The sequence below is a fragment of the Netta rufina genome (assembly GCF_964035555.1).
Source record: "Netta rufina genome assembly, chromosome: 26".
Classification (NCBI taxonomy): Eukaryota; Metazoa; Chordata; class Aves; order Anseriformes; family Anatidae; genus Netta; species Netta rufina.
Window position 1 is genome coordinate 2,859,817 of NC_140150.1, and position 24,141 is coordinate 2,883,957.

At 47.3% G+C, this 24,141-nt stretch overlaps 1 protein-coding gene across 5 annotated transcripts in view; it reads right to left on the reverse strand.

Moving 5' to 3' along the window:
* Positions 1-24,141, reverse strand: part of PPP1R12B (protein phosphatase 1 regulatory subunit 12B) — a 113,400-nt gene that overhangs the window by 42,421 nt on the left and 46,838 nt on the right. For 2 of the 5 annotated variants that reach the window (XM_084302037.1, XM_084302036.1), the window contains exons 11-18: positions 23,910-23,992; positions 22,120-22,245; positions 16,778-16,963; positions 16,038-16,223; positions 3,060-3,150; positions 2,420-2,590; positions 1,523-1,706; positions 861-973 (exon numbers count right to left, since the gene is read on the reverse strand). In XM_084302037.1, coding sequence (XP_084158163.1) covers positions 861-973; positions 1,523-1,706; positions 2,420-2,590; positions 3,060-3,150; positions 16,038-16,223; positions 16,778-16,963; positions 22,120-22,245; positions 23,910-23,992 — 1,140 coding nt within the window. The remainder of the gene's footprint in view (positions 1-860; positions 974-1,522; positions 1,707-2,419; positions 2,591-3,059; positions 3,151-16,037; positions 16,224-16,777; positions 16,964-22,119; positions 22,246-23,909; positions 23,993-24,141) is intronic. The other 3 variants (XM_084302039.1, XM_084302038.1, XM_084302040.1) reach the window with 3 other exon arrangements.

Below are 24,141 nucleotides of genomic sequence, written 5' to 3' on the forward strand. Positions count from 1 at the left end.
CTCTGAAGCTAGTAACATCGCTCCAACGAGCCTGTAGATAACTGGGCAAGCTGCAAAGCATTTAACAAAGAAAACAATAAGCAGAAAAAAAAAAAAAAGATTACATTTGGCACATGTGCAAAAATGCCAGAATCATCTGAAAATAGTCAAAAGGGGTGTTTGCAACCAGTATTTAATGGACTTTCTGATGTTCCAGGAGGGTCCTGTCAACTCGCAACTCCAAAGACTCAACATTATCTGTGTCTGCCATTGGGAAGACCATTGATTTTTCATAGTATTGTGCAAGAATTGTACCTTACGCTCTTTCCTCCTCTAACCAAGGTTTGGAGGGCTGCCTTTCTTCCCTCAGACTGAAGAAATCTCTTTGAAACCAGAACAAAAAGAAATGACCGTGACACAGCCAGCTCTTCTGCATTATGTGCTGTGTGTGTTCTCTGGTGCTGGGTAGGGGATCCAGACACAGGTTTTATTCTTCACTGTCATCCTTTTAGGGGGCCTAAAGTGTAGCCAAATTTGGACTCGGAGGAATTTGAAAAATACTTCCAGTGGCTCAAGACCTCCTTCTTCCAAAGAAACCAGACTTCTAATCTCTCTTCTCCCATGTGGGCTCTTTCACAATTTTTCAAGGATCACACTGATTTGTGATCAAGAGCAGGCCTCTCGGAGCCTGCTTCTTGGATTTTACATGGGCCAAAGCGTGACGTGATTCCTTTGGAAGTGCCAGTCTGAAATAGAGTTGGAGAGGGAAGGACTAAAGGGAAATCAACTGACCTGGAAAAAATCTGAAGCTCAGAACTGGAAGAAAATTCACCCTGAATATTACAGAATGAGTTTTACTTCTCTGAGGAACTCAAACTCACATCTTTTGTTGAGAAAATGATGCCGGTGCCTCTTCGCCTCTCTTTTGGCCGCCTCCTCTCTCGGATCGACTGTTTGTTTGAAGATCTGTCGTCTAAATCTGGATCTTCGCACTCTAGCCAAGCAAAGAAAGACTGCTTTGGTTTCAGTGATTTACATTTGCGTTTTTGCTAAGGCACCGGGGTTCTTTTCAAGCTGATCAAGGTCATTTTGGCTTGTGTTATATTACAAAGAAGTTATTAAAATGAAACGGAATCCCAGTGCCCTACTACATCCGGCTACTCACACACCTTTCTTTATCAGACTAGAGAGGATATCTGAGCTGTCAGCTCTTCCCATCATCACAGCTTACTTCTGTTCTCAGGACAAACTGTAGTAGTGGAATCGCTCCCCCCCCAAGCTCTAAGATCTAAACACTACATGGATTCATGTTATACGGTCTCTTAGCCAAAAACGGAAGACTTCTATCCCTCTCTTTTACAAGCAATAGGCTGTATCCTACATAAAGATTTCAATTTAAACAAATAATATTTATTTGATGAGATAGCAGCTCCCCATACCTCTCCCCTCAGAACAACAAGTAAACTTATTCTCTGTATACAAAGTTCTAAAACCCATGAAAAACCCTGAGCTTTGAATCTCCTTCATTCTGCTGGGTACGTACCATTTTTCTCCATCACTGTGGCTGCACCTCTGAAGTCTGCTGGATTCACAGAGTCAAGACCTAGATACTTATTTGTTCGAGTTAGATAAGAACTTGTATAAAGGAGAGGCGCTGACGTAGAAGGAGATACAGGTGTTGTAGGTTTGTCTGGTTGTGCTGGGCACCTTAATCGCCGATAGACAGTCTGTAAACAAACAGGACAAAAAGTTAGTAGAATGAAAAGGATTTGGGACTTCGGGTAACTGAGTAATTTATAGAGCGTAATTTTTTCTTCACTGCTGCTGGAAGCGATCATCTCTATCCACCAAATCAAGTATAATTCATTCCATCAGACTGGGACAAATGCTAATAGCGTTGTACAGCTACAACATGAGAGCACCTTCCCATGGCCGGGAAGCCTAGGATCACTGACTTAGTCCTCACTGCCAGTAGCAGGAAAACAAATCTCATTGAAACAAATGATTTATGGTGAATAAAAACAGGAGTGATGGAAGGGGGAGAAAACTTGTCTCTCTGGCTTTTCATTATATGCACATTTGTGGCATGATGTGAACACAAAGCTTCAGTTCAGTCTGCACAGTAAGGATGGACCCAGGCAACACTTTTATCGTTAGCCTTCTCATTTCACTTTGTATGATCTACACAGTTTTATTTTCTGGCAAGGCAGAAAGGTAAAATTCTCAGTGGAGAGCAAAGGAAGAGATAACATCTTACATCTCCATATCCACACCCCTCACGCAGATTTCTGAGGTGGGGATAATCCTCAATATTACTTCTTTCCAGCAAGTCTGCCCCCCTCGAAATAAACAGAGGACCCCACAAGAATTTCTCCTTGTGTCAGCTATCCTAAATGGTTTCATTAACTCAAACAAGGAGACGTAAGGCCAGGAGGATCACCTCATCATCTGCACTTCTGCTCCACCGTGACCGGGTTTCCTGCCTCTCACTGCTGTCCTCAGCAGGCTCAGTGCTCTCAGCTTTCTCACTTTGCTGCTCCTGAGCTTGCCGTTCTGCCCGAGACCGGCTGAAGGTTCGCTCTGCCTCCTGAAGGTCTGTCAGCGTCACACCCTAGAGAGAAAGTAAGAGTGAGAATTCTTTAATTTGTGCAGGTAGATTTCAAGTCTTCCAGCTCAGGTACTAAGTTGAAGATGCCCAGCAGGCTTCTGCCTGGCCAGGCGAATGTTTCTGGGCTTCGCCTTTATGCTAACACCAAGAAAAGCACTGTGTTGCCTTTAACACATTTCTCAGTGCATCTACGCAATAAAGGAGTCAAAGCAACCCAAATATACACGATCAAGCTACAAACGAAAAGGCAGCTATACTGCAGAAATGAGAACTTTGAAATCTCTCTTGTGTATGCTTAGAGGAGTATTTGGTAGTAACTGCTTGGGTGAACTTTTGCCAGAATCTCTCCAACACTGGCAGGGCAGACAAGCCCCTTGTAGTAAGTAGCAGTACACTAGCGAAAGAAATCTTGCTTCTTTGCACACTGGCTCTCTTCATCTTTCACTTGAACATGACAATTTCCATTCTTTACCTGCGTAGACCTGCGAGTCTGTCGGGCCTGTCTGGATCGTGCCTTTCTCAGTGATTCTGCTTCCTCATCCCGTACTGGAGTCAGATATGACCTGAAAGAAAAAAAAAAAAAAAAGGCAGAAGATGTTAAAATAAAAACAGATGCTCTGCCTTCCTGTCTCTGTGAACTCCAGAGTCATGATATTATTATTTTTTTCATATAGACAAATATAATTTTAGCTCCATCTACCAAGACTAATGTTGTCTTCTGCTTTGGGACAACTTTGCTATGAACATGTGACACACAAATGCACACATTACGTTCTCCCTGCAGCCTCTTTATAACTAAACTCTTTAGCATTGAACACGTTCTGTTAAAAACGTGTAACTGTTTAGTAGATTATTTGCTCCATTTCATCTCTTACTGCATTCGTAAGGAAAAAAAAATACCTCTTGTGCAGATTAAGATCTCAAGAACAGAAATCCTGCACTGGCACATTCCTCAGACCCTCCTTCCTGTCATTATATTCACGGTCATATTCCTGCAATCTGCTGTCTTCATCAATATGAAACCCATCACACTAGAAACCGGCTGAACTGCTGGCGTCTTACAAAGAAAAACCACCTGGGAAAGAGTTAAGAAATGAAAGCACTGACCCCCGCGCACCGGAGAAACCCAAGTCCCTCGATACGGAAAAGCATCCAGTTAAAACAGAGATCTTGTCACCACTAGATTTCATTAAACCCGTGAGATTTCAGAATTATTCACGTGAAAATACAGGAACTGAACTCTCTGCACATGCACTGACTGTGGAGGAACCTGAGAGAAATTTGGCAGTGCCCCAGCAGAGCCAGAGATCGCACAGCGCTGAGACTGCTCTCCATCCTGGTGGAGTGGCTTCCATCTCAGGGAAGATTAATTAGCTTGGACTCTCCAGGCTGGTTAATGGGGAACGGTTATTAACACTGCCTCAAGAACGAGCGTCTGAAATGAAATGTTCTTTTGTAGGTCTGTCCCTGCCACAGGTTAACAGAATATCAGAGATCTAGATCAGTTCACAGAGTAATTAGCCAGGAGAGGGATAAGGACCTATCAAGGAGCACCGTTAATTTTTCCTTGGATTCTTTTCCTGGCTTCTCCACTCCAGGCCACTTCCACCTATAAAGAAATGGGCTGAACGGGTTTTTCATCTGATCCAGCAATTTATTAGGAAGATTACTGACTTTGCTGCACTACGACAAAACCCAATGAATCCCAGAGGGTGGATCATTCCGAAATCGTCCTCCCCCCCCAGCTTTTATCCATCTCTTCACGATCGTGTGCTTAGCACTGATTTCAGCTGGCTCGTGGCTGGCAGCCAAACGCACGCTGCCCTCCGCTGCTGAGCAGGGAAACTCGCACCACGTAACAGGGGGTGCTCTGATTACCTGCAGGTACTTCCATGGGGTACCTCACACCTCAACGGGGCAGATAAAACAAAGTCTTCTCACCTAAAACCGGGTGCATCCAACCCGCTAAATCGTGCCCTAAACTCCCCTGCGTGTCCTGCCCAGGTTTCCAGAGTATAAGGAGAGGGAGAAGGATCGTCCGTGCTGGAGACGCCGGCGCTGCAGACTTGTAGAGGAGATGAATCATCCTCTGGGAGCTGGCTGCGATGGAGATGTCTACATCCGAGCTGGCCAGACTCACCGAACTGCACTTCCAGGGTGCAATTCATCACCTTCAGAAAGAGCCTCCAGCACAGATCATGGGAATGCATTGCAGAGGAGCTCATTTCTTCCCATTGATTATCCAGACAGAAACACTAGCTGTGATGGATATGCCAACGCTGGAAGTGCCTAAAATTCAGAGAGATGATTGCCTCCCAAGAATTTGCTGTTTCCCGAACAAAACAACCTGCCATTCGACGCGTGAAAGCAATGCAACTCCTAATTTTGCAGAGGAGAAGTTCTCTTTTGCTCCCCTTTATGCTGTGCATATGGGCTACCCGGGTAATGGCACATTAAGGGAACAATCAGCCCTTCCTGCAGCTTTTGACACAAGCAGAATAGCTGCTATTAGCACAGCGTCCCCAAGTAATAAGCCACCTGCGGGAAGAACGCATTTGTAAAATATACCACGAGTTAAGTTCAGAGCAGTAGTAAAAAAAAAAATCCTGAAAGGTAGAAACCAAGTAAAGCTGTGGCTAAGTCAGGTGGCCAGGGCACTGCAGCAGCTCTGAATCAGCAGAACTTGCATCTCGTGCTCTTTAGGATTTCAGGATTCAGCAGTTCTCACTGACAGGGCAGGAGCGCAGGAGCTACATACATGCATCGGGGAGCTGGAGGATGAAAAATGAGACATGCCTTTGCCTGGAGAGGAATTTGGCTCATACGACAGCACGTATGCAGAGAGCCACACCGTGCTTGTTCAGGAACACTCCTGGTACGTGTGAGCACCACGAGGTCGTGCTTCAAGCAGCTGAAATACTTCTGCACGCAGCAAAAAAAGGCCCAAGCTCATTGGCACAGGGTGCAGGAGAGGACAAGGCAAATTTTCCAAATGGATCAGAAAAAGGTTAGACAAATCCATGGAGAGCAGCTCAGCACCAGCTGAGCTAAAACAAGGTGTGGTGTGCCCACTGGGAGCCCTGTGGCTCTGTGGCAGGGTCAAAGCAGCAGGTTTGCAGGAGCACAGCGAGGCTGCTGCAGGGTTTCCCTTCCTTCAGTGCTCAGCTACAGCTTTGGGTAAAGGCGGCCAAGTGCATGGACAGAGCAAGAATGCAGCAAGAGAATAAATGTTTCGTCTCTTATCCCTTCATTCTCCCAGACCTTTTTCTCTGTGCTTCCAGAATTTATAGAAAGATGGGAATATTTTAAAAGCACCATTAGCAATTCTGCATGCCTCACCCGTAACAGTGACTTAATCTCCAGCACATTTTGCAAGTCAGACCAGCACAGCTCAGGCTGCAGCCTTTATTGATTACCAACTTTTGGTTTCCATTTACACAATTCCCCAAAGCTTGGAGCTCACCCAAAGCCATTTTACAAGTCTGAGCTAAAGGACTGTTCTGATACAAATCAGCAGAGCCACTGCACAGGGACACTGCCGATTTCTCTGAGTAAGCAGCTCCAGCCTTCCCCTGGCGATGAGGGAAGGTGGCTGTGCTGTAAACATCTCCAGTGCAAACACAGACACCGCACCTGCTGGCAAGCCAGCCGCAGTTTTGCTCTAATTGACAAGGGGAATTTTTTGTCTCCTTTATTCGGGGTGGCGGTGCCGGCATCAGGAGGTACAGACAGATTTTACAGATCTGGGTGAAGCTTCACTTTGCTTACCAGCTGAATTTTAGGCTACTGGAGCATGCTAAATGAGAGGGAAGGAGGAAAGAGAGAACAAATTCACGGAAAGGAGACAGCAAGATCTGATGCAGCCACAAAGCAAGGCTGGGCTAAACGGCAGAGGGAGAGCAATACCCTGCTCTCCAAAGCAGAAAAACTGCAGATCGCAGCAGGCTGAAGGGAACAAACAGCAAAAGCAGCCTGTAAACAATCCACAGAGTTTTTAATTATTTCAAGAAACGCACTGCTTAATGAAGTGCGGTATCCACGGCATCCTATTAACTCCAGCAAACATCACGTGCTCCGTGCAGATCTTTAAAGAAGTGGCCCCGTGCACTGCATTTCCTTGCGCTAAGCTTTCTCTGAGAAACGTTTTCTCAGAGTTTCGGCTGCAAGAACCAGCAGCAGCATATAAATTGTTGGAGATGCGTACGTGAGAGGCTGCAAAACCACTGCAGAAGTTTACAGTTCCCAGAGACAGAGCCGAGCGTGTCCTGCTGCCACCAGGCAGCTGCAAGCTTTTGGTTCGTGTGTGAGCTAGAAACGAGCTGGGAACTGAGTGATTGCTCCAGCTTCCATTTAATTCTTTCAGTTTTCAAGAAAACGCCAATTTTCACTGTTAACTCTTTTAACGAGGACACTGCCACACAAAGGTTGATCCCGAATTGCTCATCACCACCTCACACCAACAGCAGCAGCAGGAAAATTGTGACAGAAGGGGAGATTCGAAACAGGGCAAAAGGAAACCTGGATCCACGAGCTGGTAAGGCAGGAATACAAGGGCCTGTCCCTAGGAGAACCTGTGCCAGGGAAAATAAGATCGTGCTGTGGAGAGAAACCCCTCCGGAGCACGGGGCAACGACGAGCCGTGTTAACTGGTGCACAGGTAACAGGATTATGATGAATTTCTCCACGAAACACGGAGGCTTCTGATAATCCCATCACAACCCCGCTCTCCTTTCTTTCTGTCCTGAACTCTTTCGAGCACTTCTCACCTGAAGCACTCGTGACAAACGCCATCCACCGCCGGGGGAGCGGGGAGCCACCTGCAGCAGGGAGGGCACGCCAAGAACCCCGAAAACGTCCCCAAGTTTGACATTTTCATACCCGGGTGACGCAGCACTGGGAAAGCATTTGCCTACAAGAGAGTCACCGGCGTGGGTCAATGCTCGGAGCAGATCTGGAAGCTGAATCTTCATTAAATGCCACAGCTGCCCATTTGTCACAGCAGTCAGGGAGCTTTGCCTTGCTGCCAGCACACCGCAGCTCTGCAGCCGCACAGCCCCGAGCTGCAGGGGGCCACGGGGGATTGCCCCAGCCCCATCAGGTCCTTCCCCAGCACACCCCTGTTCCCATAAAGCGCAGGAAGAAGGGCTGCTGCTTGGCAGACAGTAACTCGAGGTGTCTGGTCCCTCCAAACACAGCACTTCTGGATAAGAACTGGGGCCATGCCTGGTGCTGGTGTTAGAAATGAGATCGTGGAGAGGGCAGGAGCCTCTCCACTGCCCCCTGACTCCTCTCTCTTCTCAGTCCAAATCCTCTTTCTACTCTGGGAGTGACCCTATGCTCCACTCAGTAACAGAATCACAGAATCACAGAATTTTCTAGGTTGGAAGAGACCTCAAGGTCATCGAGTCCAACCTCCAACCTAACGCTAACAGCCCTCCACTAAACCATATCCCTAAGCTCTACATCTAAACGTCTTTTGAAGACTTCCAGGGATGGTGACTCCACCACCTGGAGGCTACAGCCACCATGTTCTCAGAAGCCAGGAGAAGACTTTTGGTGCTTCCAGCTCGGGATAACGCAGGCAGGAGGAGCTGGCACAGCTTTGGCTTCCTGCAGGCAAACAGCACGTTCGGCACAGGGATGGCCATGCAGTCATTCAGGCTCTGACAGCTGAAGTCACTTCTCTCAAGAGCACACGTTCGCTGTCCTAAACACTGCAGTAAATTCAAAAATCCTACAGATATTTATGTAGGTCTAATGAAAAAAGGGAGAAAAACGCCCAGCAAAAGCCTTAAGAACTGATACAGTTCCCCTGGAAACAATTGGAAAAGTACAGCATCCCAGCAATGCAATCCCACAAGCTGGAAACTTGCCACTAGCTAAGAAACTATCCATAAGCCGGGGGAGGGAAGAGCAGCAAGAGCAAGCTTTGCAGGAAACAATGCTGACAGCAGCTCCCAAAATACGATTTCTTAAGTTAGATACTAAAGTCTGTATGCAGCAGCAGATCAGGCACTGACAGGTACACGGGAACAGTCAGAAGACACCTTCCTGCACTCACGACCAAGCAACAGGTTTCTGTTCTCCCCTGTATCCATCCCTGCACTAACTTGTCCTCTGCATCAGCCCACAGCTACTGCCAATACTCCTTAGAGAAGCTGCCACGAAAAAAAAGTTGTCTGACCATAATTTAACAAGACCACGCAACAGGCAGGAGAGGAGGATGACATGTCAGGCTCTGAAAATGCTGGAGCTGGGAACGAGGGGAGAGACAGCCAGACAATGCTGAGTCATTTAATAAGCCGAGGACAAAGGGATAACGAGATTTCAAGATCACACTCTTCAAAGCATTTCACAGCTGGCTTGAGAAGGCTCGCCTGAGCATTCCCCATTTTCAGGCCTCTGCTTTTCTCCCTCATGCTAGTCCTGGCTGTTGTGAACCGTCATTGTGTTTCAATCTGGACTGTGAATTTTCAGCTCGTGGAAGTTTAAAGGCCTGAATTTCAATCATCTGCTTACAGTACGATTAGCAGGTTAACAAGCACAAGATGAAATTCTCTATCTGCAACAGCTTGGCTGTGCTCAACACGTTCAGGTGCTGATCCGAGAGATTAAGAGCCTTGCGATCTTTGTCACTTGCTAATCAAAACAACAAGTACCCTTTATCCTTCCTCAAAACTCACGCTTTGATGTGATGTTTACAATGGTTTGAGGTTACACGCGTGGCAGCTGATGCTCTAGGAACACTTCCCATCATACAGCGCCTGCGTGTGTCCCATCTGCCCGTGTTCATCTCCTCCCATGCTCTTCAGAAAGCAGAGCTGCTCCTCTCCTGCTGCATCCCCGCAGCAGCTAGCTCAGCGCCAGTCCTCTACAGGCTGAGCTGCTGCAACACGAAGAAGTGAGAAGTGCTCCAAGCACGGACCCAGGGGTGCTGCTGCTCTCTGCTCCAGGTGCTCGGCTTCTCCTTTGTGAGGAAGGAAAAGGCAGCAGCCCTGTTACCTACTGAGTCAGGGAGACAGAACCTGGGCTGGGAGCTTTTAGATGATCAGTGTTATCCCCTTGCATTAATTAATATCACTTGGCATCCTGGTGAAATGGTAACAAACGGCACGGGGATCACGCTCCTCGAGCTGACCACCTTGTCTGGGTGACCACCGGTCTGTGACCCTCGGCTGTTGCAGCTCTCTCAGAAAAAGGGAAAAGGTTGTTTAACAACAACAATAATCGAGGATTTTTTTTTCCATAAGACACAAGCAAAGAGTTCTGCAAACAAAGCTGCTGGCCAGCAACACATTTTCTCTACTGAACTTTGCTTTAGTTAATTGACTGCATTAGTTGTAATTGTCCTAAGTGCAAAGCTTCCCAGGCTGGAATACTTTGGAATTGGTTTGTGTTCAGCACAGGACATCGGGTGCCAACACACCACGCTGAGCAGTTTATCACTGCGTCACAGCACAAGGTGCGCTGGTGTCTGCAGTCCTCAGAGGCTGAATCTTCGCATTAAAAAAAAATTGCTGCATGAAATGGAGCGGGATGAAACTCCATCTCCTGCCAGCTGATGAACGAAACGCAGACAAAGCTGCAAGTGCTCTGCCTCCCGCAGTATTTCTCTCTCATTGTCAAGTAAGCAGCAAGTCAGGGAACACAATCTGACATTTAACCAACCTCAAGCAGCTTTCAACCTATAGCAGCTTTCCCAAAAGCTAGTTTGTACACAAGGCAGGAAATTCTTGACTAAAATTCACTGGACAAAAACACGAATATCTGGGAAATTACCTTTTGCAACTAAAAAACCCAACGAACTTGCCGGCAATAAGGAGGATTCAGCTACTGAACTACATAAACCCTGGGAAAAATGCTCGCTTGGCACAGGGCTGCACGGCCTTCCACTGCCACCTCGTGGGGAAGGCACTAAGCAGCTGCCCGAGCACTTCCATGGGATCCAAACCATGAATCAGCCCCATCTGAATTACAGAAAACATCGCCGAGTATTAATAATGCAGAACAGATTTCCATTTCCTACCGAGCTAAGATTGCAATTTCTTAGAGTTGCCAGAGGCTTTGGTTCGATTTCATGAGTCTGCTGTTCCCAGGGACAGCAGATTTATTAAGCTTGCTCAAAAACTTTTTCCGTACAAGTCCCTGGGTCACTACCTGGCTTCCTTTGCTTCTCCACCTGTAGCATCCACGGGTCGGTGCTGTGGAGCAAAGACATGAACAGAAGAGCTGGTTCTGTGCTGTTCGCTCCCAGCTGCACACCCATACAGCATCTCTACAAATATTTCAGGTCCGTTCTTTAGTCTAACTCAAGTTTTTGGACACTGAGAAGCATGGGAAGATGTTTGAGTTAGTCAATGCCCCTACTCCGAACATCCAGGTGCTGATACCCAGAGGTGACTGGGGTCCATTAGGGGAAGGGGCTATCAGACACGATTAAATCTGGGGAACATCAGCAGTTCTGGTTAGGATGTAAAGAGGAATCACGCGCAGATTTGGAACATAGGCAGGGATGGGGAAAAGCAGTTTTACCTTCTGCTTGCTCCATGCTCTCCAGCTGCACTTCTTTGACGCTGGTCAGCTCGAGCAGTGCCCGCTTCGTTCCCTCGACCATTCCTGGAGGAGCTCGCATATATTCCCGCTTGGAGTTAGCGGGCCAACCTACAGCCTGGGCTCCTCCGCAAATACCAAAATCCCCCCCCTCTTCCTTAACCCTGAGCGCTGGATAAAGGCAGGGGGCAGCTGAGCACGCGGCAGCACACCTGCTCGCCTTCCTTACAGGAAGCAGAGCTCAGCAGCAGTGACCCCCAGCCCACACCTCGACCTTTTTCCAAATAAAAAAACCGCAGCCCGCTTTCTGAGACGGCGGGAGCAACCTCGCCTCGTCCCAACATGGCAAACCCCACGGCCTGAAGGATTCCTGCCCTCCCACGTCATTCGGCCAGCAGCCTTTTAAAAAAAGGACGACTTTATCTGAAAGAGATTAACCGCAAAAGCACGGCCGATAAAACGCTTTCGGCAGCAGGTGCCGGATGATGGCTCGCTTCTCCACGAGCCCTTTTAACTTCTTGTTGTCCGCTGGGCAGCGGGGTGGGAAGCTGTCCCTGCCCCTGCCGCGGTGCCTGGCGGGGGTGTCCCCACGTGTGCTCCCCCGTGGAAGTAAAACCGCTCAGCGACAAGGATTATAGGGTCAGCCACCACTGACGACAGCAATAAGGTGGCAGCAAGGCAGCGCTCACAGCTTTACCCACCGCTTCCTCTCCAGTGACATTTAAACACCCCCTGAACGCAACTTTCGTGGTTTATCTCTAAGATTTCACGGGTTTTGGTTAAATGATAAAGGTTAACGGAGGTATCAGGCATCTGCGCTCACCCCGCAGGAGTCATGTTCTGAATTTGGACAGGACAAGAATCACGAGGCAAAAGGACTTGCCAAAAATTGTTCATCTAATAGTACTGGTGGAGGAGGATTCAGTTATTAATATATTATTAATATACGCTACTATAATTAGCAGCTGGATCCTCAGAATGAAGGAATGAAGAATGAATTCCTCTTGGGAGTGAAGCAGAGAAGAAATATTTGCCAGGCACGTTTACCTTGCGTGTCAGTGAACTTTCTTCAAAATCTGCAAAAAAATTTGTGGAAAGCTTTAGAGGGCAAGGTGCCGGGCTGAGCACGGCCTCCAGCCCCTGGGCCCTAAGAAAACAAGCCCATCTCACTCTTATTCTTGATTTATCTGAAAAATTGGGCAGAATATGTTAAAAAAAATAAGGCAGAGATGTATTTCCTGCCTCTAGCAGCTGGCCTGACAGCAAGTACGACCACCTGGCTGGAACCTTCCTGAGCAGCAGGAAGAACGCCCGACTGCAGAATGCAATCGTGTAAACAAGGCGGATGGGGAAAAAAGAGGAAGGACAAATTAAATTCCTAAATCTGACAAAACCGGGCATGACTTCAACTTCAAGAACGTCCTTTTAAAGCGATTACACAGTGGAGAGCTCAAACTCAGGACCTGTCTTCAGAAGCTCTTGGGGAAAGCTCGTCTCCCCGCACAGAGGTGCTGCCCACGGGCTGCACGGTGGCCTTTGCATCTGCCCTGGGATCCGTAGCAGTTTTTCAGACCCAGAAAAGCTTCGCGGAGATCCTGAGACCTTCCTTTCAGTGCCACAAGTCACGTCCCAGCTCGGTGTGACCCCCAAGCACCTTGCCTCCATGCGTAGGGCTCCCAGGAGAGACGTGGCCACGCAGCGCGGCGCTCAAACCGCAGGGGCAGGATCGTGGCGAGCTCTGCGAGGGAGCTGTGGGTGGCACTAGAGGCCGCTGTCATCTCGGATAAATGCAGATAAAGGCAGCGGGCTGCAGCCAGCAGGACCCCCCTCGAATCCCCACCACTTGCTTGCACCGAGCAGAAACCAAAAGGACGGCGGCTTTGCACCAGGGGGGACAGGATCCACGTGAGACAGGGGATGGAGACGGGATGCACAGCACTCCCTGTGCCTGTACCTCGCCCTCGGAGCTGGTGTTGTTCAGAGCTCAGCTGGACAAACGCATTTGCAATGTGAGACAGCTTGGCGCTGGCAGGAGATCATCGAAACGGCCCGGCAGCAACGCTCATCGCTGGCTCCAAAAGTCCCCCAGAAAAATGGAGAAATCGACTGGCAAAAAAACACTATTGATTCTGGAGGATGGCACGTTTCCAGCCCCTCGCTGTCGGCGCTCCGCAGTGCTGCAGCAGAACGCAGGGAGGCTGAACGTGCAGCTGGGTACCTGTAAATACGCACGGCAGCAGCCTGGCCGCCTGGCACAGCCATATGGCCCTAGCAGCAGGCAGCACTTTGGCCACGGCCAGTGCAGGCACACAGACCGCAGGACATTCCTCCGAGCTGCGCTGCCGCCTTTGCTTTTTTGTTCTTCCCTCCCCTCCGTAAAGACACAGCCATGGTTCATGCTATTTTCCAGCCACCGGAGCGTTTGCTGACCGATTTGGCCACCTGACATGTGCAGCAGGTAAAAGACAGGGAAGAAATGCTGCCATGGGCCAGGGCGAGGGCTGCTGGCTGGCAGAGGATGCGCAACTGCGCTCCTGAGCCCTTTGATCCGCGTTCCTCCCCAGACCTAACACAATCTTCTGCTCTAACCTTTTGGCTTCGCCTGGATAATTTAAGGCTACAACTTCGGAGCCATCGCTGCGATCTAATATTAGAAGATAAGCTTGTTTGTGTTTTTGTTGCTAAGAGAAAGCCGGAGCTTTGGAAACACTGAAGCTGACCAAATGCTCCTGCAACAGCTGCCGGCAGGAGCCGAAATGCATACAGTGCTTCCCTGACAACTGTTTGCCATTTTCCCTTCGTATTTTATTTTCCTGAAGTTGGCCTCCTTCCAAAATGAGCTTTTCCCATTTAGGTGACCTCTCCCGTTCCTCCAAGTCCATGTTTCCTAGTTCAACGCGTGCAGGCAGGGGCTGTGTCGGTGAACACACACCCACAAACGAGGTTTCCTCCACCCGTAATGCATCATTGCTGTGTTTTTTCCCTCGGTAGCTGCAAAGCATCGATTAAAGGTGGGAGGAATTTTCTGGTGTTGATCCCTTTGCATTAACATAATTCACAAGAGACGGCTCGCTAATAAAAATGCAGGAGACAAACAGATCTCCTCTATTATTTATAGAAACTGATTCGGCAATAAATGCCGACGCAGTGATATTAATAGATGATCTTTTTGGCATTTACAAGTACAGTCACAGTCAAGCTCCCTGTCTGGAGACAGCGCCAAGGCTCTGGTGGGCTTTGTGGAGACCACTTCTCCTGGGAAGAATCTAAAGCTTCCGCAACTTTATTCTGCGCTTGCCAAAACAGAGATAGGGTTGTGAAATGGGCTGGAGTGTGAGCTGCAAGCACAATGCACGCTCTGTCCTCTTGCACAATCTCTCTGTGCACCAGGAGGATCTTTGGCAGCTCGTCTCGATTCAATTGCAAATGACACCAAGCCAACTGACCCTAGCAAAATGACAAGGAGCACGCAGAGGCACTCCTAGCCGTGACTGTAAGTGTCCTGACAGACAAAGACACTCTGCTGCAGCTACTGCAAATTATTTCCCCGCATACAGAGTGGATGGATGTGGTTCACAGAGAACCCTTGCAATACCTTCAGAGCACTACCTGAGCTAGCTCTAGAAAAAGGAAGAAAAGTGCCCAAACAACCTGACAAGTCTGGGTATTTTCCAGATAGCACAGCCTAGCTTGCTTTCTTGGATCCACTGCAGCTGAAGCACGCAGCAGGCATGCCCTCCTTCCACCAGAGAGGTCACGGGGCTGCCTGCAGATTACATGGCACCTCGGAGCTCCACCACCTTTATCTTTACAAGCTGATAATTCCCATCATTGCTTTTCACATCCTTTGGCTCGAGGCCATTTAAAATATATCAGAGTACAGAGCATTATCTCCACGCTCAGGACGGTCTGTATTTCAAGAAGTTATTATTTTAGTTCAGAAGAATCTAGTTACTGGAAACATTCCATGAACAGGCTGCCCATTAGAAATACACAGCTCATTGCTGCATTTTATTTATTGCCATGTCATCCACGCCATCAGAAGGGACAGATCTTGCAAAAGTTTACCTGTTTGCAGCAATAAATATGGATCACTCGATGCTTAAATGCACAAGGTAAATTTCCTTTCAAAGAGTACCAACCATGCCAGGTTTCTATTTTCCCAGTCTTAAAATCACAGAACCGTACATGTAGAATGGCTTGAGTGGGAAGGGACCTTAAGGATCATCTAATTCCACCCTCCTGCCACATGCAGGGACACCTCCCACCAGAGCAGGTTGCCCAAAATCCCATCCAGCCTGGCCCTGAACACATCCATGGCTTCTCTGGGCAGCCTGTTCCAGTGCCTCACCACCCTCAGAGGAAAGCAATGAATGCTGCTGGAGGGCAGTCCATCTCCTCCCGTGTCACACACCTACGTGCTCCAGGAGGATTTGTTGCCCCCCAAACTAACAATGGGGGACCCAGGGAACTTGGGCAGCAGATGTCTCCATGGGGGCATGTGCAAACTGGACTAAGAACCAGAGGGATGCATTTTTGTCTGAATGCATCTCTGCCCAAAGCTCTTTTAGGAGGAGCTTTGTGTTACAGGACCTACTCCAAGTGGCTGCTGTGCAGTCTGTCCCTCTATACACAGAGCCCTTAGGGACTGAGATTGGCAGCAGAGACGACTACTGAAGAAAAACGCCGAGACACGCTGAAAGAACAAGCAGAAAATCATGAAGCTAAATTTAACCTTCAACCCCGCAATGACTCCGTTCAAAACCTCAGGACGGAGCAGGGGCAGCAGCCTGGGACTTCGCGCCGTGCCTAAGAAACACCTCTTACAGCCCCCTGCTGCCACCACGGGAGACCTGGTCACAGAGGAGGAACGAAACGCACCGGCACTCTGCTCACTAACCTTCTGCGCTCCCTGGCTTCCTCAGCTGAGAAGTCCTTTCCTGTAGTGGAGGCAGCACCGGCATTGGCAATACCGTTAGCAGAGCCGAGCACAGCACGGTTTGTGATTACACCTAGGGGGGTGCTAGCAGAGAGGCCCTCTGTACTTTTCTCTACAGCAGAATCAGTTTGTTGCCTGAAAGGGGCTCTGAAATAGAGAAGACATAATGGAAAGCAAAGCAAGTGAACTCAACTGCTAACCGAGACCAGCCACCTCCGGGGAACACTGCCAGCTCCTTCTCCTTGTTCTGCGCTCGTGTTTTTGAAGGGAACAGCACAGAAGAAAATGAGAGTTTAAAATCTTGTAGAAGAATAAGCGAGAGGAATTCACAGTTAGGCTTCACATCCCTGTTTGCGGCAAAAACCATTAGAAAATGTGACTGGTGAGCAGGCAGGAGGAATGAACGCCGAGACACGTGCAGTGAACACCCGAGAGCGGCCTGAGCAGCCCCTTGTGATCGTACCAGGGCGTTAAGAGTGCCCAGTCGACCACTCCAGTGAGTGAAGAAGGTCACACACAGGCTGTGAACTGCTTCCTGGTGCATACACACTACCGAAACTGCCCAACGCAACCACTCTGGAACGTCTTATCAAGGTTTCCCCTGTGCAGGTACATTTCCAATCCACAATCCATTCCAGAACTCAGAGCTTCCAACCCAAATGCCGATTTGCTGCAGCGTTATCTCCGCTGAGAGCCGTTACCTGGTGTACGGGCGGGCTGACGCAGCAGTGTTCGCACCGAGAGGTGTGGGACAGGCAGAGGCAGGTTGCCACGGGGCGCTCAGTGAGGTAGATGGACCAGTGGTAGTGGGTGAGGTAGCTAGAGATGTATTGCGACTGGCTGAAATGTAGGGGCTGCTGAGGTCACTACTTCTACCAAATGAAGCACTGTAAAACATCACAAAATCACGTCCTTCAGAGCACAGTAAATATCCAACAGAACATCACCGCAGCCGGGCTCTCAGCTGAGTATTACATCTTGGCAAAGTGTGTGCGAGGGGATTAGAGCACACCGGAGCCGCTGCAGATCACTCACACGCAGGCCAGCGCGAGCAGCACCTTTTAGACAAGCCCAGCTGAGCTTCAGCGAGAGAATAACGGCGTGGAGGTGAATCAGTGAAGATCAGGGAAAGGAAAAATCCTACCGCCGTGGAAGCGGCACACCCAGAGCGCCCCTGTGTGCTGGGGCAAGGCAGAAACAACGAGCAAGGATCAGGGTGCTGAAAGCAGGGAAGGAGAGAGTGACAAAAGCAGGTCTGGCTGCCTCGCCTCCTCAAGATGCCCAGTGCTCCCAGCTCTAAGAACCTGTTTTCAGTGGCTAAAAGCTTTGGCACAGATGAACGGTTGAAGCTCTAATTTTCTTGAAGGCACGTTTGGCACAAACTCTGTACATCTGGCAAATCGCTACCAAAACCATCCAAAAATATTCAAGAACGAGCACGGGAAATTCACGTTTTGCCATTTTAATGCAAAACCCTTAAAACCAGTACTGCTGAAATGCTCTACGTGCTCACACTTTGGAGAAAAGGAGGAGGGCTCTCCCATGAGGATCTACCTGGAAAAAATCCTCCCGAAGTGGGATAAGTCACACACCTCTAAAAACAGACTGACTGAAATGTCCCACGAACAACCAGGCTGCTCCTTGTCTGCATGCATGCACGCTCTAGGATCCTGTCACACCTGACACACCCAGCAACTGGTATTCCTGGCTGCTACTGGTCAGACTGGGCTAGGATCAAAGGCTAGGAAGGCTTCGTCTCACCTCCTGCATCCTAACAACTCCCATGCAAGCACACATGGAGGAAAGTGGTTGACAAAATACATCGGGGATAAAAGTTGACCTAGAGGAAAAGCAGACCAGGACAAAAAAATGCGTGTTTGTGGGAAAGCCAGGGTAACTGGGCTGGGACTGGAAGTTACCACTACAGCAAGAGTCAGAGAGCAGCCTGAGGCTGAAATAAAACTTGGAAGGGGCAGGACAACAGCCAAGGACAGGAGGTCAGAGGAAGGAACCCGTCCGATTCACTTAGGCACTCAATTTGCGAATCATATAAAATGCCAAGAAGGCCGGCCAGCCCAGAACAAGCAGCTGATCCCTAGACAGCCAAAGGAGAGACTGGAGCATCCTGGAAGGCCTCCACGGGGAGGAACATTACATTTGGGCTCTTCAGTTGATGGCTGCTTGCCAGGTCCAGGTCCCAAAGGAACAAGCAAATTACCGTCACCAGGTAGCAACCTCCACTGGGCTCTAAACAACACTTCCTCTGGAAAGCCAGCCCCAGCCCGGAGCATGCAGGAGCAGGAAATCATTTTGGAAGAAAATGCCTCTCCTTGGCTCACTGCAACAGAAGAAATGGCGAAGCCTTGGAGATGGGCTGGGAGGAGGGTAAGAGCGGGGAGCTAAACCTGGCTGGCGTGGGTGTGCAGAGCAAGCAGCCGTCGAGTTGCAGAGATGAGGGGGAGAAATCAGGGCCTGGAGTACTGGGACGATGACTGCAGCGGAGCATGCAGCAGGGGAACGAACAAGAGGAGAAGCCTGGGAAAAGCTGGAGGCAACCCTGGGGGGAGCAGGGTCAACGTGGCACCATCCCAGGAGAACCCAAGGCAGAGAGGCTGCGGCGCGAGGTGGGGGCTGCAAAAGAGACAAGGAACTTGGTCAGGGAAGAGGTGGGAGGGTTATTCAGGGAGACCCGACAAGTGCTTCGGAAGCAAAAAGGCAACGGCTGGAAAGGGGAGACAGGACAGAAGGAGCACCAGGTGCCTGGAGAGCAGAGATGGGAAGAAGGGGGAATGGAGAAGAGCCTGGTGATGGCACAGGGCCGGCTCCTACATGCACAGGCCCCGGGTGGCAGGGAAAGGTGGTGCTGGGGCATCACTCACTCGTTCCTGCTCACAAGAAGGGAGCCAAGGCATCGCCAGCCCCATGGGAATTCACCTCCCCCCTGTGCCACCTGGCACGGGTGGCACCGCGCAGTTTGGGGAAGCTTCCAAGACATTTATTCAAATTGTTCACATTTGACGTGAACGGGACCAGAAAATAGCAAGAAAAAGGTAAGCTGGAAAATCTTGTTAATTAACAGCTGTGTTCATGTAAATCTGTAAAAAGGAGGATTATGAATTTATGCTAAAGAATCCAACATTAGAAATAAAGGCACCAACACACTGCTATTCATTTTCTAGCATCGCACCATAACATAGCCATGAGGGAATAAGCAATGAAATGGAAAGCAACATTTCAAATCAGTAAAAAGAATACTTCTGGAAACAGCTAAGGCAAGGGGAATTTAAAAAAAAATCTTTAAAACCTTCAAAACCTTAAAAGGCTTCCACATACACTAAAAAATATGTTGGCCCAAAATATGTAACTTTTTTTTAAATTAAATATTCTGCCACAGGGTGCTGCAGAGAGCAAAATGGGATTTGCTTAAGGAAGCAGGTCACAGTGGTCGCTAGTAAGAACCATGGCCTAAGCAGGACCCCAAGCTCCAAAATTAATGATTGTTGAAAGCAAGGGTAGAGGGGAAGGCTGCTCTTAAGTTACTCTAGCTTCTGCAACTTGGTCTTCAAAACGAACTGCTGATGGAGTGTGGACTGCCTCCTAGAGTCTGGATGGTTGGGCCGGCTTGCTATGATGGATTTTATGTCATCAAAAATAGCAAGGAGTATCTGCAAATATGTAAAAAGAAGAAAACTGAAAAGGTGATTTCATTTTGGTGTGAGGCATCTCTTATGGCCGATGTCGAAGGAAGGGTGCTGAATTAATTCAATCTGCTCACCAGTTCTCCTCCAAACACTTTAACACAGAGCTGATGTGAACTGGCTGTTCAAAGGCCAACATGCACTAAAACGGAGAACAGGTTGTCAGAAAAGGGTTCTGTGATTTTTTTTTCACTAGTGGTACACCCAGAGAGTAAGCAGAATGAATGACAATCACTGCCATTAGAGAAAGAGGTTTAACATTTACTTCAACTAGAGCTGAAGTGCATTTGCGAAGTTAACGCAAGCTATTTTGCCCCAATTTTGCAGAAAAGCCATTTTCAACATCTTAAGATGCTGTTGCTGTTGTTTACTCTTTGTTTGGGGGTCATAAAAGTGCTTGCAGAATGTAACTAGGTATCTTTATGGAGTTTAGCTAAATGTTAAGGTGAGGGGGAAACGCAGATGCACAGCAGTTGTCCTGTCAGTAACATACAAGTATGTCATGTTCACTTTAATTCTTTCTCTCTTAGGATGAGCTTTTATCCTTTGGAGTTGTGTTTTCCAAATGTTAACAAAACTCTGGTGACAAAGAGCTTATCTGTAACAAGCAGCAGGTTCCCTTTCTCATCTTATAAGCTGAGGCACAAGGCTGGAGAAATCAGAGGTTCAATACAATTATGTTTAATTTCCCTGTGCTCTTCTACAGAAAACATTAGGAGACAGAGGGCAAATTGATCGTGGTTTTGTTGTTTGTAAAATCATACAAAACTGTAGAAAAGTGCGCATATCCCTACCCTTTATTCCTCAGCTGGCAAAGTTATGCTCTGTAATTGCTTATAATACAACACCCTCCTAGAAAAGGCCAGAATTCAGCCTTTGTGACAGGATATTTTTATGAGCAAAATACCACTGCCAGCCAAAACCTTAGGTGATCTCGGTACAGTTTAACCAAGGGAATACAGTACAACTGTGTGAGTGTAATATTACAGCTGGTTCTGGACTAGATGAGATAGACAGTCAATGTCCATAAAATTTCAACAACCCTTTTAGTGGTGCTGTGGACTGGACTGTCTCTCATACTAGGGAAAACAGTAAGGCATGCCAGCTGCAGGAGGCAAAAGTTTTCCAATGTAATCAGCTGCTGCTTGTCGGCCTGCCTTTTGAGAGAGCTATGGAGGTTGGCCTGTCATCATGTCCCAGGATAGATGTGAAGTCACTGGAACGGATCAGCAGATCAGGAAGAGTCTACTGCTCGAAGTGGCTGTTTCACCTTTTGTGGAAATGGGTCTGTATGTGCCCAGCAATTGGACGGACCTATCCTAGAACAGAACTTACCTCTACCAGCATGAGGATGAGAACACAAAAAGCATGCCTCTTCCCAAATCTCAAGCAATTGTTCCATCTTCAGGACAGTTATTTATTTCAGGGTCTAGAATTTGGTGAAGGAATCTAAAACCTTGAGACATTTCTGCCCTCTTCCTCAAGCACCATGGCTTTGCACCATGACACATGCTGTTTTGATGGTTTCCATACTAGCTAAAATAAAGGTGATGGTGCAGTACTTGCAGAAAGTGCTGATCCTTCTCACAACATGGATGAAAGCCCAGTGATGCATTATCTGCCTTACCCGAGGCCATTCATTCACCTCATTCAGAGATGGCCATTACCTTGTTCTTCTAGGAAACTAAGCCTCTGACTTCCAGAGAGCTGAAAGATACTGACTATTATCGAAGTTACGTGCAGCATTGCTTTTCTGATTCTGCTTGGCTAATCTACCAGCAATCAGAAATTGCTTCTACAGTGTCATGTACACTGTGCAGAAACTGGTTCCTTACTGCCACAAGTAAATGATTGGAGACATCAGTCACGCTCGTGTCATAAGTCATGCATAAGAACACTGCCATTTTTCGGATAATCTTGATGCCATAAACACATACTAATGAAAACCAAAATCAGCTAAGCTCCAACTTACCTGTTAATAGCTATTTGAACATTGATTTCAGACTGTAATTACTTTATTCTCTTTTTATGATCAATTTCCCTTTTATTATCTAACCATAATACTAACATAAAACTGAGACAAAACATTTTGCATTTGAATTATGTGAACAAGAGCATTTAAATTCAGCACAACAATTTATAAGTCAACAAAAGAGACAGTCTTTAAGAAGACCATTTAGCATGACAAATGTTGACAAATCTTAATTTTCATTTCCTGCTTTCAGAAGAAGGTTTCAAGGCCAATTACACTCATGCAGTGAGCAGAAGGCAAAGAGTTGAAGTTTGGGAGGCATGTTAAGAGAAGGAATGACTGCTGGGAACCTAAGTAAAAGAATTGGGCATACCTTTTCAAGTATGTAGATACGTAGGTAGTAGGAGCACCAGAATGGGGAGCTTCGTTTCCCTTGGATTCATCCCTCCATGGCTGCCGGGTGTAGGAGCCGCTCCGCACTATGTTAACGGCTGATTCTCTAATGCAGGAGAGACCACAAGGTTTCTTTAGAAAAACTTTCAGTCTTTGACAGTTCCACAACACAAATCCTTTCCTTACACATATAAACATTACTGTTTGGAGGTGACATCTCTTTGAAATGCTTCTGCTGGCCTTCACATCAGTTTCTGTGATTACCGGCTGCATTATTTAAGAATCACGAGATGATGTGATGTTTGCATAAAGAGGAACAAGATCCTTTTCTAGTAAGAAAAGTTGCAATTGAAATTTAGGCTGTCCACAGAAGAAGAGTAAAATATTAAATAACATCACTTGATATTTCTCTTCTCACCTTGTATCAAACAACATTGAACAAATGGACAGGTATTGCAACTGCAGTGAAATTCTTTATTCTCCAACCTTTCAGGCAATGACAGAAGTCAAAACAACTCAGTATGAAAAATCCTTTGCTATATACAGCAGCAGAAAACAGACAAACATTTGGCAGTATCTAAAACTACTTGACAATCTATGAATAAATTATTAGTTTTGTATTTATCATATTTATCTGAAATCTGGGCTCCTTCTCCTAATTCACACTTTAGCAATATTCTGCTCTGGTTTTGGACAGCACCTTAACCGTGTAACGTAACCCTTGTCAGCCCACAATTATTTTTCATTTTTCAATTGCAGTATCTGTCCTGATGTCCTTTCAGACATCTCTGTGTTCCATAAAGTGATACTCAGCTGTTTTGAAATGAAGGAATATTGGGAAAAATCTGTACTACAAAGTACATCTGGGCACCATCTGTTCATGCAGTCCAATCCTCCTCACTCTGCTTTATAGAGCAAAGGACACTTATCAGCAGTCAGCTGGATATGCCACTCAATTCAAGCCACTGCCAAAACCGCTCAGGCTTATCAGTCAGTTAAACACAAGTTGTCTGCTGCAGTCCAAATCGCAGTGGCTAGCTGAGATTAAGCAAGAACACAGCAGGGAGGTTCCAGCAAAAGAATCTCAAACTGTGAAGCTCTCTCATGGTGGTCATCTCCTGTGACTTTTTCACAACAATTACTGCTCACAGTAACTTTTCTGTTTGTGCCTTTCTATCACTACTGTGGAACTCTCTAGAAATAAAGCTAGGCCAATTTTTATTCCAAACCACGAGAACCTGTTTGCAGAGATAAGCAATTCAACCATGTCTTGATATACTAGATATTTATCCCATTGCTAATCTGGTTCTGTTCAGAGGCAACTACAAACAATTCCTGTAAAAACAGCCCCTGCAATGGAAACAGTTCTGTACATGAGAGTTCACAAACTCCAGTGAATCAAAAAGTGACGGCGATATGAACAAAAGGACTGACAGCAACCATTGAGCAAATGGCAGAAGTACAAGTGTAGGTGCCAGTTACAAAGTCAGGCACTTACACATAAAATGAAAAAGCAGGCAGAAATCCAGTTTCCCAGAGGGAGACTATATAAGTAGGAATATAGGGATGGAGAAACTAATCCACTGTCCTGCTCACCTAAATGCAAGACAATGTACCAGGACTGTTATGGAGCAGAGAAATCTCCAAATACTGTGATTACCTGTGCAGTCAGGACTACTGACAACAAATATGAAGCATTAATACACAAAAAGGTAAGTCTACAAGAGGAAAGTCTACAAGATTGAAGCTGAGCCTTAAGTTCAGTCTCACCTGTTTTCTTTTTCTTCTAAATCACTTGTACTGCTTAGTCTTCTGGGGGCTATTGTGGCAAGATAGCTCTTGTTGTCTTTATCCTGATGAAGCAAAAGTAATTCAACTGTAAATTTGTTAAATTTACAGCACATACAGTGACAACTAAATTCACATCCAAATTTCTTTGACTACAAAAGCACCCTCTTGTCTAGGGACAACTGCTTTAAGGCATTTTCTTGGGCAAGGCCCA